Raw genomic sequence first — 13162 nt, 5'->3', positions numbered from 1 at the left:
AACTACACAATACATTATTACTAACTGTAGTCACCATGCTGTACACTAAATCTCCAGGATTTTTTTTTTCTTTCAACGTTTTTTTTTTATTTATTTATTTTTGGGACAGAGAGAGACAGAGCATGAACAGGGGAGGGGCAGAGAGAGAGGGAGACACAGAATTGGAAACAGGCTCCAGGCTCCGAGCCATCAGCCCAGAGCCTGACGCGGGGCTCGAACTCACGGACCGCGAGATCGTGACCTGGCTGAAGTCGGACGCTTAACCGACTGTGCCACCCAGGCGCCCCAAGAATTTTTTTTATCTTATGAAGGCTTACACCCTTGCAACAGCATCTCCTCATTTCCCCCATCTGCACCCACCACTGGTAACTACCATTCTACTCTCTGCCTCTATGAATTTGATGTTTTCTTTTTTGATTTCATACATTAGTTTTATCAAGAAGTATTTTCAACCTCTGGCTTATTATACTTAATATATTGTTCTCTAGGGTCAACCATATTGTTGTGAATAGCAAGACTTTCTTTTTTCTCATGGTTGAATAATATTCCATTGTACATATCATGTCATTCATCCATCAGTGGACACTTAGGTTTTTCTGTATGTTGGCTATTATGATAAAGCTATAATGAAATTGAGGATGCAGATATTTCTTCAAGATGCTGATTTCATTTCTTTCAGATAAATACCCAGAAATGGAATGGCTGGATCATACGGTAGTTCTTTTAACTTTTTTCATGTACTGTTTTCTATATGCCTATAACAAATTACATTATCACCCAAAGTATACAAGTGTTCCCTTTACTCCACATTCTCACCAACACTTGTTATGTCTTGTCTTTTTGATAAAAGACATTTTACCAGGTATAAGGCAATATTTCATTGTGGTTTTCATTTTCATATGCCTGATGATTAGTGATTTTGAGTACCAATTGGCCAATTGTATGTATTCTTCAGAATAATGTCTACTGAGATCTTTGTCCATTTTTAATTGGATTGGATATTTTGCTATTAAGTTGTATAAGTTGTAGAATATATACGTATAATCTATGTAAAATACATACAAAGTGTGTGTGTGTGTGTGTGTATCTATGTATATCTCCCTTATCAGATCTATGGCTTGCAAATATTATCTCTCATTCTGTATGTTGCCTTTTCATTTTGTTGATTTGCTGAATAGAAGCTTTTGCATGAATTTGAAATAATTTATTTAAGTCTTTAATTTGTCTAAGAGTTAATTTTCATCAGTGGTTTAACATAGTGGTTTCATTTTTTGGCCTATGGATATCCAGCTTTTCCAATACCATTTACTGAAGACATTACTTTCCTCATTGTGTTTTCTTGGCTCCCTTGTCAAATTTTAATTAACTATGTATGTGTGAGTTTATTTCTGGCTCCTGACTCTGTTCCATTGATCTGCCAATAGGATATTGTTTTCATTTTTATCACTTTATAATATAGTTTGAAATCACGGAGCATGATGCGTTCAGCTTTGTTCTTCCTTCTCAAGATTGCTTTGGTTATTTGGGAGTCTTTTTGGTTCCACATAAATTTTAGGATTGTTTATATTATTTCAATGGGAAATGTCAGTGGGATCTTGATAGGAATTGTATCAATGGATTGCTTTGGGTAGTATGCACATTTTAACAACATTAATTCTTCTAATCCATGAACACAGACTATCTTGTGATTTATTTATGTCTTCTTCAGTTTATTTCACAATTGTCTTACAGTTTTCACCATACAAATATTTTACTTCCTTGGATGGATTTATTCCTAGGTATTTTATTGTTTTTCATGCTATTGTAGATGGGATTATTTTTAAAATTTTTCTTTGTGATAATTCATTATTAGTGTACAAAAATACAACAGGTTTTTGTATATTGACTATGTATCCTGCAACTTTACTGAATTCATGTATTAATTCTACATTTTTTTTTTTTTTGGTGGAGTCTTTAGGGTTTTCTCTCTATAACATGTCATCTACAAACAGATATTTTACTTCTTTATTTTTTATTTCACTGAGGTGGTGAAAGTGTGTATCTCTGTCTTTTTCCTGATCCTTCAGGAAAAGCTTTCAGCTTTTCATTATCAAATATGATGTTAGTTATGGGCTCCTTATTTATAGTCTTTATTATGTTTGATGTACATTTCTTCAATACCTAATTGTTGAGAGTTTTCATCATAAATGGATGTTGAATTATGTCAAATGCTTTTTTTGTTGGTGTCTATCTGATTATATGATTTTTATCCTTCTTATTGTTAATGAGCTATATCACATTACTGATTTGTGTCTGATGAACCATCCTTAAGTCCCATAGATATAGCCGGCTTCATCATGGTGTATGAATCTTTTAATGTGTTGTTGAATTCACTTTGCTAACATTTTGTTGAGTATTTCAATATTTATGATTATCAGTGATGCTGGCCTATAATTTTTTTTGTAGTGTTCTTTGGTATTAAAGTAATGCTGACCTTGTAAAGTAGTTTTGGAAGTGCCTCCTCCCTCCTTTCAAGTTTTTGGAATGGTTTGAGAAGAACTGGTATTAATTCTTCTTTAAATTACCAATGAAAACTTCTGTTCCCAGACTTTTCTTTGCAGAGATATTTTATTCTTTCTTATTTATTTATGTATGTATTCATTTATTTATTTATTTATTTTAATATCAGGTTTTTTTTTTTTTAATGTTTATTTATTTTTGAGACAGAGAGAGACAGAGCATGAACGGGGGAGGGGCAGAGAGAGAGGGAGACACAGAATCGGAAGCAGGCTCCAGGCTCCGAGCCATCAGCACAGAGCCCGACGCGGGGCTCGAACTCACGGACCGTGAGATCGTGACCTGAGCTGAAGTCGGACGCTCAACCGACTGAGCCACCCAGGCGCCCCTGCAGAGATATTTTAAATTAATGATTCACTCTTGTTCCTTGTTACTGGTTTGGTTTGTTCAGATTTTCTATTCTTGATGATTTTGTCTTGTAAGTTTTCTATTTCCAGGGATTTATCAATTTATTTAGGTTATCCAATTTGTTGGTGTGTAAATGTTTATGGTTGTCTCTTATGAACATCTGCATTTCTGTGGCATCAGTTGAATGTCTCCAATTTCATTTCTCATGTTATTTATTTGATCTCTCTTTTTTCTTAGTCAACTTAGGCTTATCAAGTTTGTTTCTGTTTTGAAAAAAATAGGTATTAATGTTTATTTTTTTGGTCTTTATTTCATATATTTTTGCTCTGATTTCTGTTATTTCCCAGCTTGTTAATTATAGGCTTGGTTGTTCTACTGTTTTTTAATACATTTTTTTTTCATTTTATTTGAGAGAGAGAGAGAGAGACAGAGAGAGACAGAGAGAGAGATAGAGCATGAGTCAGGGAGGGGCAGAAGGAGAGAGAGAATCTTAAGTAGGCTCCACACTCAAGTGCAGAGCCCAATATAGAGCTCAAACCCGTGACCCTGGGATTATGATCTGACCCCAAATCAGGAGTTGGATGCTCACCCAACTGAGCTACCCAAGTGACCTCTTCTTTTTAGTTTTTGGATGTATAAAGTTAGGTTGTATATTTGAGATCATTTCTTTTTCTTACTGTAGGCATTTATCACTATAAAGACCTCTCATAGAACTGCCTTTGTATGTGAGGTATTTATTTCTCTCTTGCTGCTTTCAAAATTATTTTTCTTTGGTTTTAGCCAGTTTTATTGTAATGTGTCTTAGAGATGATTTCCTTGGGTTGAATCTGTTTGGGGGAATTAATGAGCTTCTTGATTTTGATAGTCCGTATCTCTTCCCAGATTGATAAATTCACAGCCATTATTTCCTTAAGTAAACTTCCTGTCCCTTTCTCTCTCTTCTCCTTTTGGGACTCACATAATGCCTACAATGTCTCCTCTGATAGTCTCCTATAATTCACATAGGCTTTCTCTGGAATTCCTTCTCCTTTTTTCTCCTCTGACTACAAGACTTCAAATGACCTCTCTTCTACTTCATAGATTCTTTCTTCTGATTGATAAGATCTGATGTTGATACTCTTTGTTGTATTTTTCCTTTCATTCATTATATTCTTCAGTTATAGAATTTCTGTGTGGTTCTTTTTATAATTTCTACCTCATTTTCCTGATTTCTTTGGATTTTCTTTCTGTGTCTTCTTATAGCTCACTGAGCTTCCTGAAAGCTACCGTTTTCAATTCTTTATCAGGAAAATCATAAATCTTCATTATTTAGGGTAAGTTACTGGAAAAGTGTTGTGTTTCTTTGGTGATGTCATATTTCCTTGATTTTTCATGTTTCTTAAAGTCTTGCATTGTTGCCTTTGCCTTTGAAGAAGGTCTCACTTCCTTTGGTCTTTCCTGACGTTGGCAGAGAAATACTTTCTGTCATACTTGTTAGGGATTCTGAGGCTTTTTTTTTTTTTTTAATTTTTTTTTCAACGTTTTAATTTATTTTTGGGATAGAGAGAGACAGAGCATGAACGGGGAAGGGGCAGAGAGAGAGGGAGACACAGAATCGGAAACAGGCTCCAGGCTCTGAGCCATCAGCCCAGAGCCTGACGCGGGGCTCGAACTCACGGACCGCGAGATCGTGACCTGGCTGAAGTCGGACGCTTAACCGACTGCGCCACCCAGGCGCCCCTCTGAGGCTTTTTGAAGATGTTTTTAATGGATACATTTTTCCAGTATGTCTTACTACGATTTAAGAGGGAATTTTTGGATGGTATGCCTTTTTTTCAATCCTGCAGAGTTAGTCAGGGTCCTGACAGCTTTCTGTTTGATTTCCTGGAGGTAATGCTGAATGGTCAAGTACATTCTTTTTACTCTATCTGTGGAGTCAGTTTGAATTTCTAAGTATGTTCACTAGCCATTTGAAAACTCCTGCACTCACTACCTTTGGGGAATATACAAAAGGAGCTGGCCAGTGGATAGCAGGTATGCAGAATGTTGGGGGATGCCACCAGGTGAGCAAGATCTGAACCCAAGTCATCCCAGTGGCTAGTGGGTAGGCTACTGACTGTAGTCTGCAAAGTGGTTAGTAGAGTCTTTGTCCCTTGAGGAATTCTGAGCCCTGACTGTTGTGGTCCAAACTTTTCTCATTCCCTTCACTCATGAAGATCACTTCAGTATTCTGGATGTAGTTAGAAAGAAATGGGCCTTTTGGTCAGTGACCCATGCAGTTGAAGAAGCCAGATGATCACTCACACACTTTCCCCCTGTGGAGAAATTGCAGGCTGAATGGGTCTCTCTTGGCACTGAACTGTACCCCTTTCAGGGAGGAGTGACTCAGATAAGAAAAAAAATGTTCCATTCATCCTCTTCAGTGCACCCACTCTTGGATCTTTTTGCTGTCAAAGTGTGCAAAAACTTCTGCTAGATTCCCAGACTCCCACAAAAATGCTCTTTCTGTGGGTGATTGTCAAAACTGTGATCTTGGCCAGGAAGAACTGAAACTTGTGTTCTGACATCTAGCTGGTGTCACTCTATTTTTTTCTAGATTGACTTCATGTATGTATGTATTTTGTGTTTATATTTTTGTCGACATACAGTGTTATATTATTTTCAGGTGTTTAATACAGTGATTCAACAATTCCATACCTCACCCAGTGCTCATAATGACATCACTATTTCACCTGTTCCCTGTGCCACCTTTCTCCCCTCTGGTAACTATCACTTTGTTCTCTATAGTTGAGTCTTTTTGTTTGTTTGTTTTGGTTTTGGTTTTTTTGTTTGTTTGTTTTGGTTTATCTCACTCTCACATTTCCCAATTTGTCATTTGTCTTAAATCCCACATATGACTGAAATCATATGGTATTTGTCTTTCACTGACTGACTCATTTCACTTGGCATTATACTGTCCAGCTCCATACATATTGTTGCAAATGGCAAGATTTCATTCTTTTTCATGGCTGAATAATAGTCTCTCTCTCTCTCTGTATGTATACACACACACACGCACACACACACACCACTCGTCTTTATTCATTCATCAATCAATAGATACTTGGCTACTTCCATATCTTGGTTATTGGAAAGAAAGCTGATATAAACATAGGTGTGCATATATCCCCTTGAATTAGTGTTTTTTTGTATTCTTTGGGTAAATACCCAGAAGTATGATTGCTGGATCATACAGCAAGTCTATTTTTCTTTTTGAGGACTTCCATACTGTTTTCCAGAGTGGCTGCACCAGTTTGCATTCCCAACATTGCAAGAGGGTACCCCTTGCTCCACATCCTCACCAACATCTGTTGTTTCTTGTGTTGTTGATTTTAGCCATTCTGTCAAGGGTGAGGTGATATCTTATTGTTGTTTTGATTGCATTTCCCTGATGATAAGTGATGATGAGTATCTCTTCATGTGCCTGTTGTCCTTTGTATGTCTTCTTTGGAGAAATGTCTGTTCATGTCTCCCATTCATTTTTTTAGTTGGATTATTTGGTTTTTGGTGTCGAGTTTTATAAGTTCTTTACATATTTTGGACACTACTCTTTACCAGACATGCCATCTGTAAATAACATCTCCCATTCCACAGGTTGCCTTTCAGTTTTATTGACTGTTTCCTTTGCTGTGCAGAAGTTTTTTATTTTAATGTAGTTCTAATAATTTTTTATTTTATTTTTATTTATTTATTCTTGCTTTTATTTTCCTTGCCTCAGGGGATCTGTCTAGAAAGTTTGTGGCTGATTTCAGAGAAGTTACTGCTTCTGCTCTCTCTCTTCCAGGACTTTTATAGTTTCAGGTCTCACATTTAGGTCTTTAATCCACCTTGAATTTATTTTTGTGTATGGTGCAACAAAGTGGTTCAGTTTCATTTTGTGCATGTTGCTGTGTAGTTTTCCCAGTACCATTTGTTGAACACATTGTCTTTTTCCTACTGGATATTCATTCCTGCTTTGTTGAAGATTAATTCAGTATATAATTATGGATTTATTTCTGGGTTTTCTATTCAGTTTCATTTGTCCAAGTGTCTATTTTTGTGCCAGTACCTTACTGTCTTGATCACTATAGCTTTGTAATATAACTTGAAGTCTGGAATTGTGATGCTTCCAGCTTTGCTTTTCTCTTTCAAGACTGATTTGACTATTCAGGTTCTTTTGTAGTTCCATACAAACTTTAGGATTGTTTGTTCTAGGTCTGTAAAAAATGTTGGTATTTTGATGGGGATTGCATTGAGTGTGTAGATTGCTTTGGGTTGTGTAGACATTTTAACAATATTTGCTCTTCTAGTCCATGAACATGGATGTCTTTCCATTTCTTTGTGTCATCTTCCATTTCTTTTTCATCAGGGTTTTATAGTTTCAGAGTACAGATCTTTCACCTCTCTGATTAGGTTTATTCTTAGGTATTTTATTATTTTTAGTGCAATAGTAAATGGGTTGTTTTCTTAATTTCTCTTTCTGCTGTTTCATTATTAATATATAGAAAGGGATCAAATTTCTATACATTGATTTTGTATCCTACAGCTTTTCTGAATTCATTCTAGTTCTAGCAGGTTTCAGTGGAATCTTTTGGGTTTTCTATATAGAATATTATGTCATCTGTAAATAGTAAAAGGTTTACCTCTTCCTTACTGATTTGGATGCCTTTTATTTCTTTTTGTTGTCTGATTGCAGTGGCTCGGACTTCCAGTACTATCTCGAATAAAAATGGTAGAGTAGACATCCTTGTCTTGTTCCTTAGGGGAAAAGCTGTTTTTCCCCTTTAAGGATGATGTTAGTTGTGTGTTTTTCATGTATGGCCTTTTTTTATGTTGAGGTATGTCCCCTCAAAACTTACTTTGTTGAGAGCTTTTATTATGAATTGATGTTATATTTTGCCAAATGCTTTTTTGGCATCTGTTGAAATGATCATATGGTTCTTATCCTTTTTTTTTATTGATGTGGTTTGATTGATGTGATATATCACATTGATTGGTTTGTTAATATTGAACCATCCTTGGACTCCAGGAATAAATCACCGTGCATAAGACTGATGTGGTGAATAATTTTTTAATGTTTTGTTAGATTTGGTTTGCTAGTATTTGTTATGGATTTTTGCATCTATATTCATCAGAAATATTTACCTACAGTTCCCTTTTCTTGTTTCTTTATCTGGTTTTGGTATCAGGGTAGTGCTGCCTCATAGAATGAATTTGGAGTTTTCCTTCTTTTTCTATCTTTTTGGAATAGTTTAAGAAGATTGCTTCTCGGACTTCTGGCTAAGATCAAGTGTGGAATAGTTTGAGAAGAATACGTATTAACTCTTCTTTAAATGTTTGGTAGAATTCACTTGTGAACTCATCTGGTCCTGGACTTTTGTTTGTTGGGAGGTGTTTGATTACGGATTCCTTTTTTTTTTTTTTTTCTGTTAATTGGTCTGTTCATTTTTTTATTTGTTCCCGTTTCAGTTTTGGTAGGTTTATGTTTATAAGAATTTATCCATTTCTTCCAGATTACCGACTTTGTGGCATACAGTTTTCCATGATATTCTTGTATAATTGTTTGAATTTCTGTGGTGTTGGTTGTTATTTCTCCTCTCTTGTGATTTACTTATTTGGGTCCTTTATCTTTTCTTCTTGATAGTATGGCTAGCAGTTTATCACTTATTAATTTTTTCAAAGAACCAGTTCCTGGTTTCTTTGATCTGCTCTATTGTTTTTCTAGTTTCTATGACATTTCTTTCTTTGATTTAAAACATTTTAAAGTTAATTCATTTTTGAGAGAGAGACAGAGTGTGAGCAGGGGAGGGGCAGAGAGAGAGGGAGACACAGAATCCAAAGCAGGCTCCATGCTCTGAGTTGTCAGCACAGAGCCTGACATGGAGCTTGAACTCACAAACCGTGAGATCATGACCTGACTCACAGTCAGATGCTTAACCGACTGAGCCACCCAGGCACCCCCATTTATTTCTGTTCTAATCCTTATTATTTCTTTCCTTCTGTTTTTTTTTTCTTAGCTTTTGTTTGTGGTTGCTTTTCTAGCTTCTTCAGGTGTCAAGTGAAATTGTTTATTTGATTCTTTTCTTGCTTCTTGAAGCAGACTTGTATTGCTACAAACTTCCCTCTTAGAACCAGTTTGGCTGCATCCCAAAGGTTTTTAATTGTGGTGTTTTCATTTTCACTTGTTTCCATGTGGTTTTTTGAATTTTCTTTTATTTTCTGGTTGACCCATTCATTGTTTATTAGCATGTTACTTCACTTTCATATATTTATGCTCTTTTCAGACTTTTTCTGGTGGTTGACTTCTAGTTACATGGTAGTGTGTTCAGAAAAGATGCATGGTATCGCTTTGACCTTTTTTAATTTGTTGGGGCTTGTTTTATGTCCTAATATGTGTCCCATTCTGGAGAATGTTCCACATACACTTGAAAAGCATGTGTATTCTGCTGTTTTAGGATGCAGTGTTCTCAAAATATCTGTTAAATCCATCTGTTCCAGTGTGTCATTCAGAGCCGTTGTTTCCTTGTTGATTATCTGTTTAAATGATGTTGTCCATTTATGTAACTGAAGTGTGAAAATCCCCTACTATCATTTATTATGAATGTTTAGTTCTTTTCTATTTGTTATTAACTTTTATGTATAGGGGAGCTTACATGTTGGGTGCATAAACATTTACAATCATTATATCTTTTTGTTGGACTGTACCCTTTATTATTTCAGCTTCTGCTGAAAAATGCCCTAGGAGCCTTATGGGTTTTCCCTTGTATGGCACTTTTTTTTTTTTTTTTTTGTCTTGCTGCTTTAAAAATTTTTTTCTATACCCCTATGTTTTGCCAATCTAATTACAATATATATGTTTCTGTGGGTTAGCTTTTGTTTATTTTCTTGGGGGTTCCCTGTGCCTCCTGGATATGGATATCTGTTTCCTCCCCCGCAGATTAGGGAAGTTTTCTGCTATTAATTCTTCAAATAAATGTTCTGTCCCTTTTTTTTCTTTCTTTTTCTTCTGGGACTCCTCTACAATGAATGTTGTTATGTTTGATGGAGTCATGGAGTTCCATAAATCTATTCTCTTTTCGCATAATTCTTTTCTCTCTTTTGTTCAGCTTGATAACTTTCTGTTGCTTTGTCTTCTAGGCCATTATGTTGTTCCTCTCCTTCTTCCAGCCTGCTGTTCATGCCACCAAGTGTGTTTCTGATTTTGTTTATTGAGCCCTTTATCTCTGCTGTGTTATTCCTTATCTCTGTATTAAGGGTTTCACCCATGTCTTGGATTTTTTTTCTTAAGTCCAGTATCTTTAGATTTGTTACATTAAATTCTCTATTAGGTATTTTACTAATATCTGTTTCACTTAGATCCATGGCTGTGGCATTGCACTGTTCTTGCATTTGGGACAATTTCTTCTGTTTTCTCATTTTGTCTAAGTTTCTTGGCTTACTTTTCTGTGTTAAAAAAGTCAGCTACTTCTCCTGTTCCTGAGGGTAATGGCCTTATGAAAAAGAGGTTCTGTCATGCCCTGGGGTGTTGTGACCCCGTTTCCCCAGGGCCTGGCACTTCAGGGAGTGTCTCCAATGTATGCTATGTGCACACTGCTGTTGTGTCCTGACTGCTTTATCTTTCCGGTCACTCATCTGCAGAGGCTCTCTTTGCCTGTTGTGGGCAGTGTTTGGTTCCTTGCCTGAATGTGGTAAGTTTTAACTTGGTGTATTCTGGTCTGCTTGTGAAATGAGACTTCTCAACATTGCTGCTGGAATCCAGCCCCACCTCCCTGCCCCCTGCCAAAAGCAAACAAACAAAACAAACAAACAAACAAAAAACCTCCCAAGTTGGGAGATGCAGTTTGGGCTGGGATTTGATCTGGTCTTTTGTGGTTGGGGCTGCCTGCTCTGGGACTGAGGCAAGTGTGACTGGGAAGGGTGGTTCCACCAGAGCATAGGGACATAGGGCTTGGTGTAAGCAAGTAAGATAGCAAGTGTGAGCCCTGTGCTGGTTCCCACAGTTGACCCTGTGTTAATGTTGAAGGGCGGGAGAGGGAAATGGCACCTGCCAGTTCCTTTGTTTTCAGAGGGGTCTCTGTGAATGCTCCCTTTCTGCAACATGCTCCAGGATGAGCAAATAACCTCCCCACTGTGTGCTCCAAGTGCTCATCAGATTGCTGTTTCCATGCTGTATGTCCACAGGCTCTTTGCTTGCCTTATCTCCAAGAGCAGTCCCAATGCCCTTTGATCTCTTCCAGACCCAAGCACACTGACCTTTCAAACCCCAGGCTTTAAGCCTCACTGGTTGCAGGAACTCACAAAATTTGTCCCCTCTCCCTTTCCAAGCTAATTTCTATGGGGATTTGTTTTTCCTGTGTGTTCCTCTGTGTGTCAGTCTGTCTTTCACCCTCTCTGTGACCACTACTCCCTTACCACCTCAGTGGCCACAGTCCATTTCTTCTCAGTTTGGGAGAGAAACCTGCATCTCTGTACATCTTACTTCTTCAATGTGGCCTGTTCTGTACCTTTAATTGTGGAATCTGTTCTGCCAGTCTTCAGGTCAATCTCGGGGGTATTTAGGATGATTTGATAGTTATCCTTATGGGATGAGGCAAGCCTAGGATCCCCCTACTCTGTCACATCTTCCTCCTTCCATTGCTGGTGTCACCCTATTAATACAGGTTACTTCTTTGTAGTTCCATTACTGCTTTCTTGACTAATGCCTATCATTAGACATTTATTTTGCTATATATATGTATCAAAAATGTGTATATCCACTCACACACTCTTGGAAAAAATAAAACTAAGTAGATTCATTGGTGGAAATAAGGAAGTTGATATAAATATTTTTTCACAGTTAATATAGATGAGGGTTAGAAAACCATAAATATACTGAGATCTGAGACCATTTACTTACTGAGAAGAATGCACTCGGGAGGAGGGAACCAGCCACTTTCTGTACAGGTCATCACAGACTGCTCATTTTGAAGACTGTAGCCAGCATGGCAGTTAACCCTTACAGATTCACCTTGTACGTATTTTACTCCTCGTTTTGGGTTATCTCCATTTTTCAAATGATCGAAAATACATTGTCCTAAAAATCATAAAAATAATAAACAAAAAATTTTTAAACCCATAAATTCAGTGAAAATAGCAAATTAAAAATTATTTGTAGGGGCGCCTGGGTGGCTCAGTTGGTTGGGCGGCCGACTTCAGCTCAGGTCACGATCTCGCGGTCTGTGAGTTCGAGCCCCGCGTCGGGCTCTGGGCTGATGGCTCAGAGCCTGGAGCCTGCTTCCAATTCTGTGTCTCCCTCTCTCTCTGCCCCTCCCCCGTTCATGCTCTGTCTCTCTCTGTCTCAAAAATAAATAAACGTTAAAAAAAAATTATTTGTACAACATTTAAACTATAATGCATAAGTATCCAAAAATAAAGCTAATACCAAATGTTGAAAAAGAAAAAAATCAATAGTCAATACTATTTACTTTCAGTATTTATAATTAAGGTATGGGTAAATGATATCGGTATTTTCAAAAAACCTCTAACTTTATCTCTAATAAGATTTTAGGAAGAGTTCCTCATAAAAGGAAAACCTCATCTTGGTATTTTTGCTCATAAAATTCATCCCTTGGTCGCCTTTTTGTCATAGTAGTCTTAATTGTACTCACTTACATGTCTGCTCCCTCCAGGATGTGAACTATTTATACATATACAATTATAACGGTTGACTTACTGCGGCATGGTACTGCTGGTGACCATCCTTCTTTTGTGCAATGAATATATTCCCAGGGCTCTTGTGAAGCAGTCACAAAATTGGTCTTACAGGAATACCAATATTTTTTTCCTACACGTACTGGAAAGTCTCGTCTATAGATAATTTCATAGTATAGACTACCATGTTTTATTTGTGGAAAATCACAACGATTCCCTTGGAAGAAAAACAAAACAAACAAAACCATTATAAATAATGTTTTGCCTTAATAAAAAATCAAATCGAAAATGAATTGTTTCATGGGTGAATTCTATCCTCTTATTAGCATTATTTCATTAATTGCATCAGGTTTTTTAGGACAAGAAAAGTTATAAATTTCAGATTTTTTCCACCACATTTTTGAAGCTTTCAATATTGAGATCAAGTGTTCATTTAGTCTTATTCCTTTTAAGTTATCTTCTAGTATTTTTCTCCACTGCTTTTTGAAGAGTTAGATTCTTTTCCCTTTATCCTTGGATGAATTTCATCATGATACATAAATATGAGTGTCATTTAACAATCATTCTACCT

At 36.7% G+C, this 13162-nt stretch overlaps 1 protein-coding gene across 4 annotated transcripts in view; it reads right to left on the bottom strand.

Moving 5' to 3' along the window:
* The window catches only part of LOC112864795 (complement factor H), a 102911-nt gene that overhangs the window by 39574 nt on the left and 50175 nt on the right, over positions 1–13162 (bottom strand). For all 4 annotated transcript variants that reach the window (XM_086694821.1, XM_086694823.1, XM_086694822.1 and 1 more), the window contains 2 exons: positions 12614–12808; positions 11798–11974 (listed from right to left, as the gene is read on the bottom strand). In XM_086694821.1, the coding sequence (XP_086550947.1) occupies positions 11798–11974; positions 12614–12808 (372 nt within the window). The remainder of the gene's footprint in view (positions 1–11797; positions 11975–12613; positions 12809–13162) is intronic.

This window comes from Puma concolor, chromosome E4 (assembly GCF_028749965.1).
Source record: "Puma concolor isolate L17-30 chromosome E4, mPumCon1.1.hap2, whole genome shotgun sequence".
In the NCBI taxonomy this organism is placed as follows: domain Eukaryota; kingdom Metazoa; phylum Chordata; class Mammalia; order Carnivora; family Felidae; genus Puma; species Puma concolor.
The sequence above is the reverse complement of the archived record's forward strand: the minus strand, read 5'-3'. Positions and strand labels throughout refer to the sequence as shown.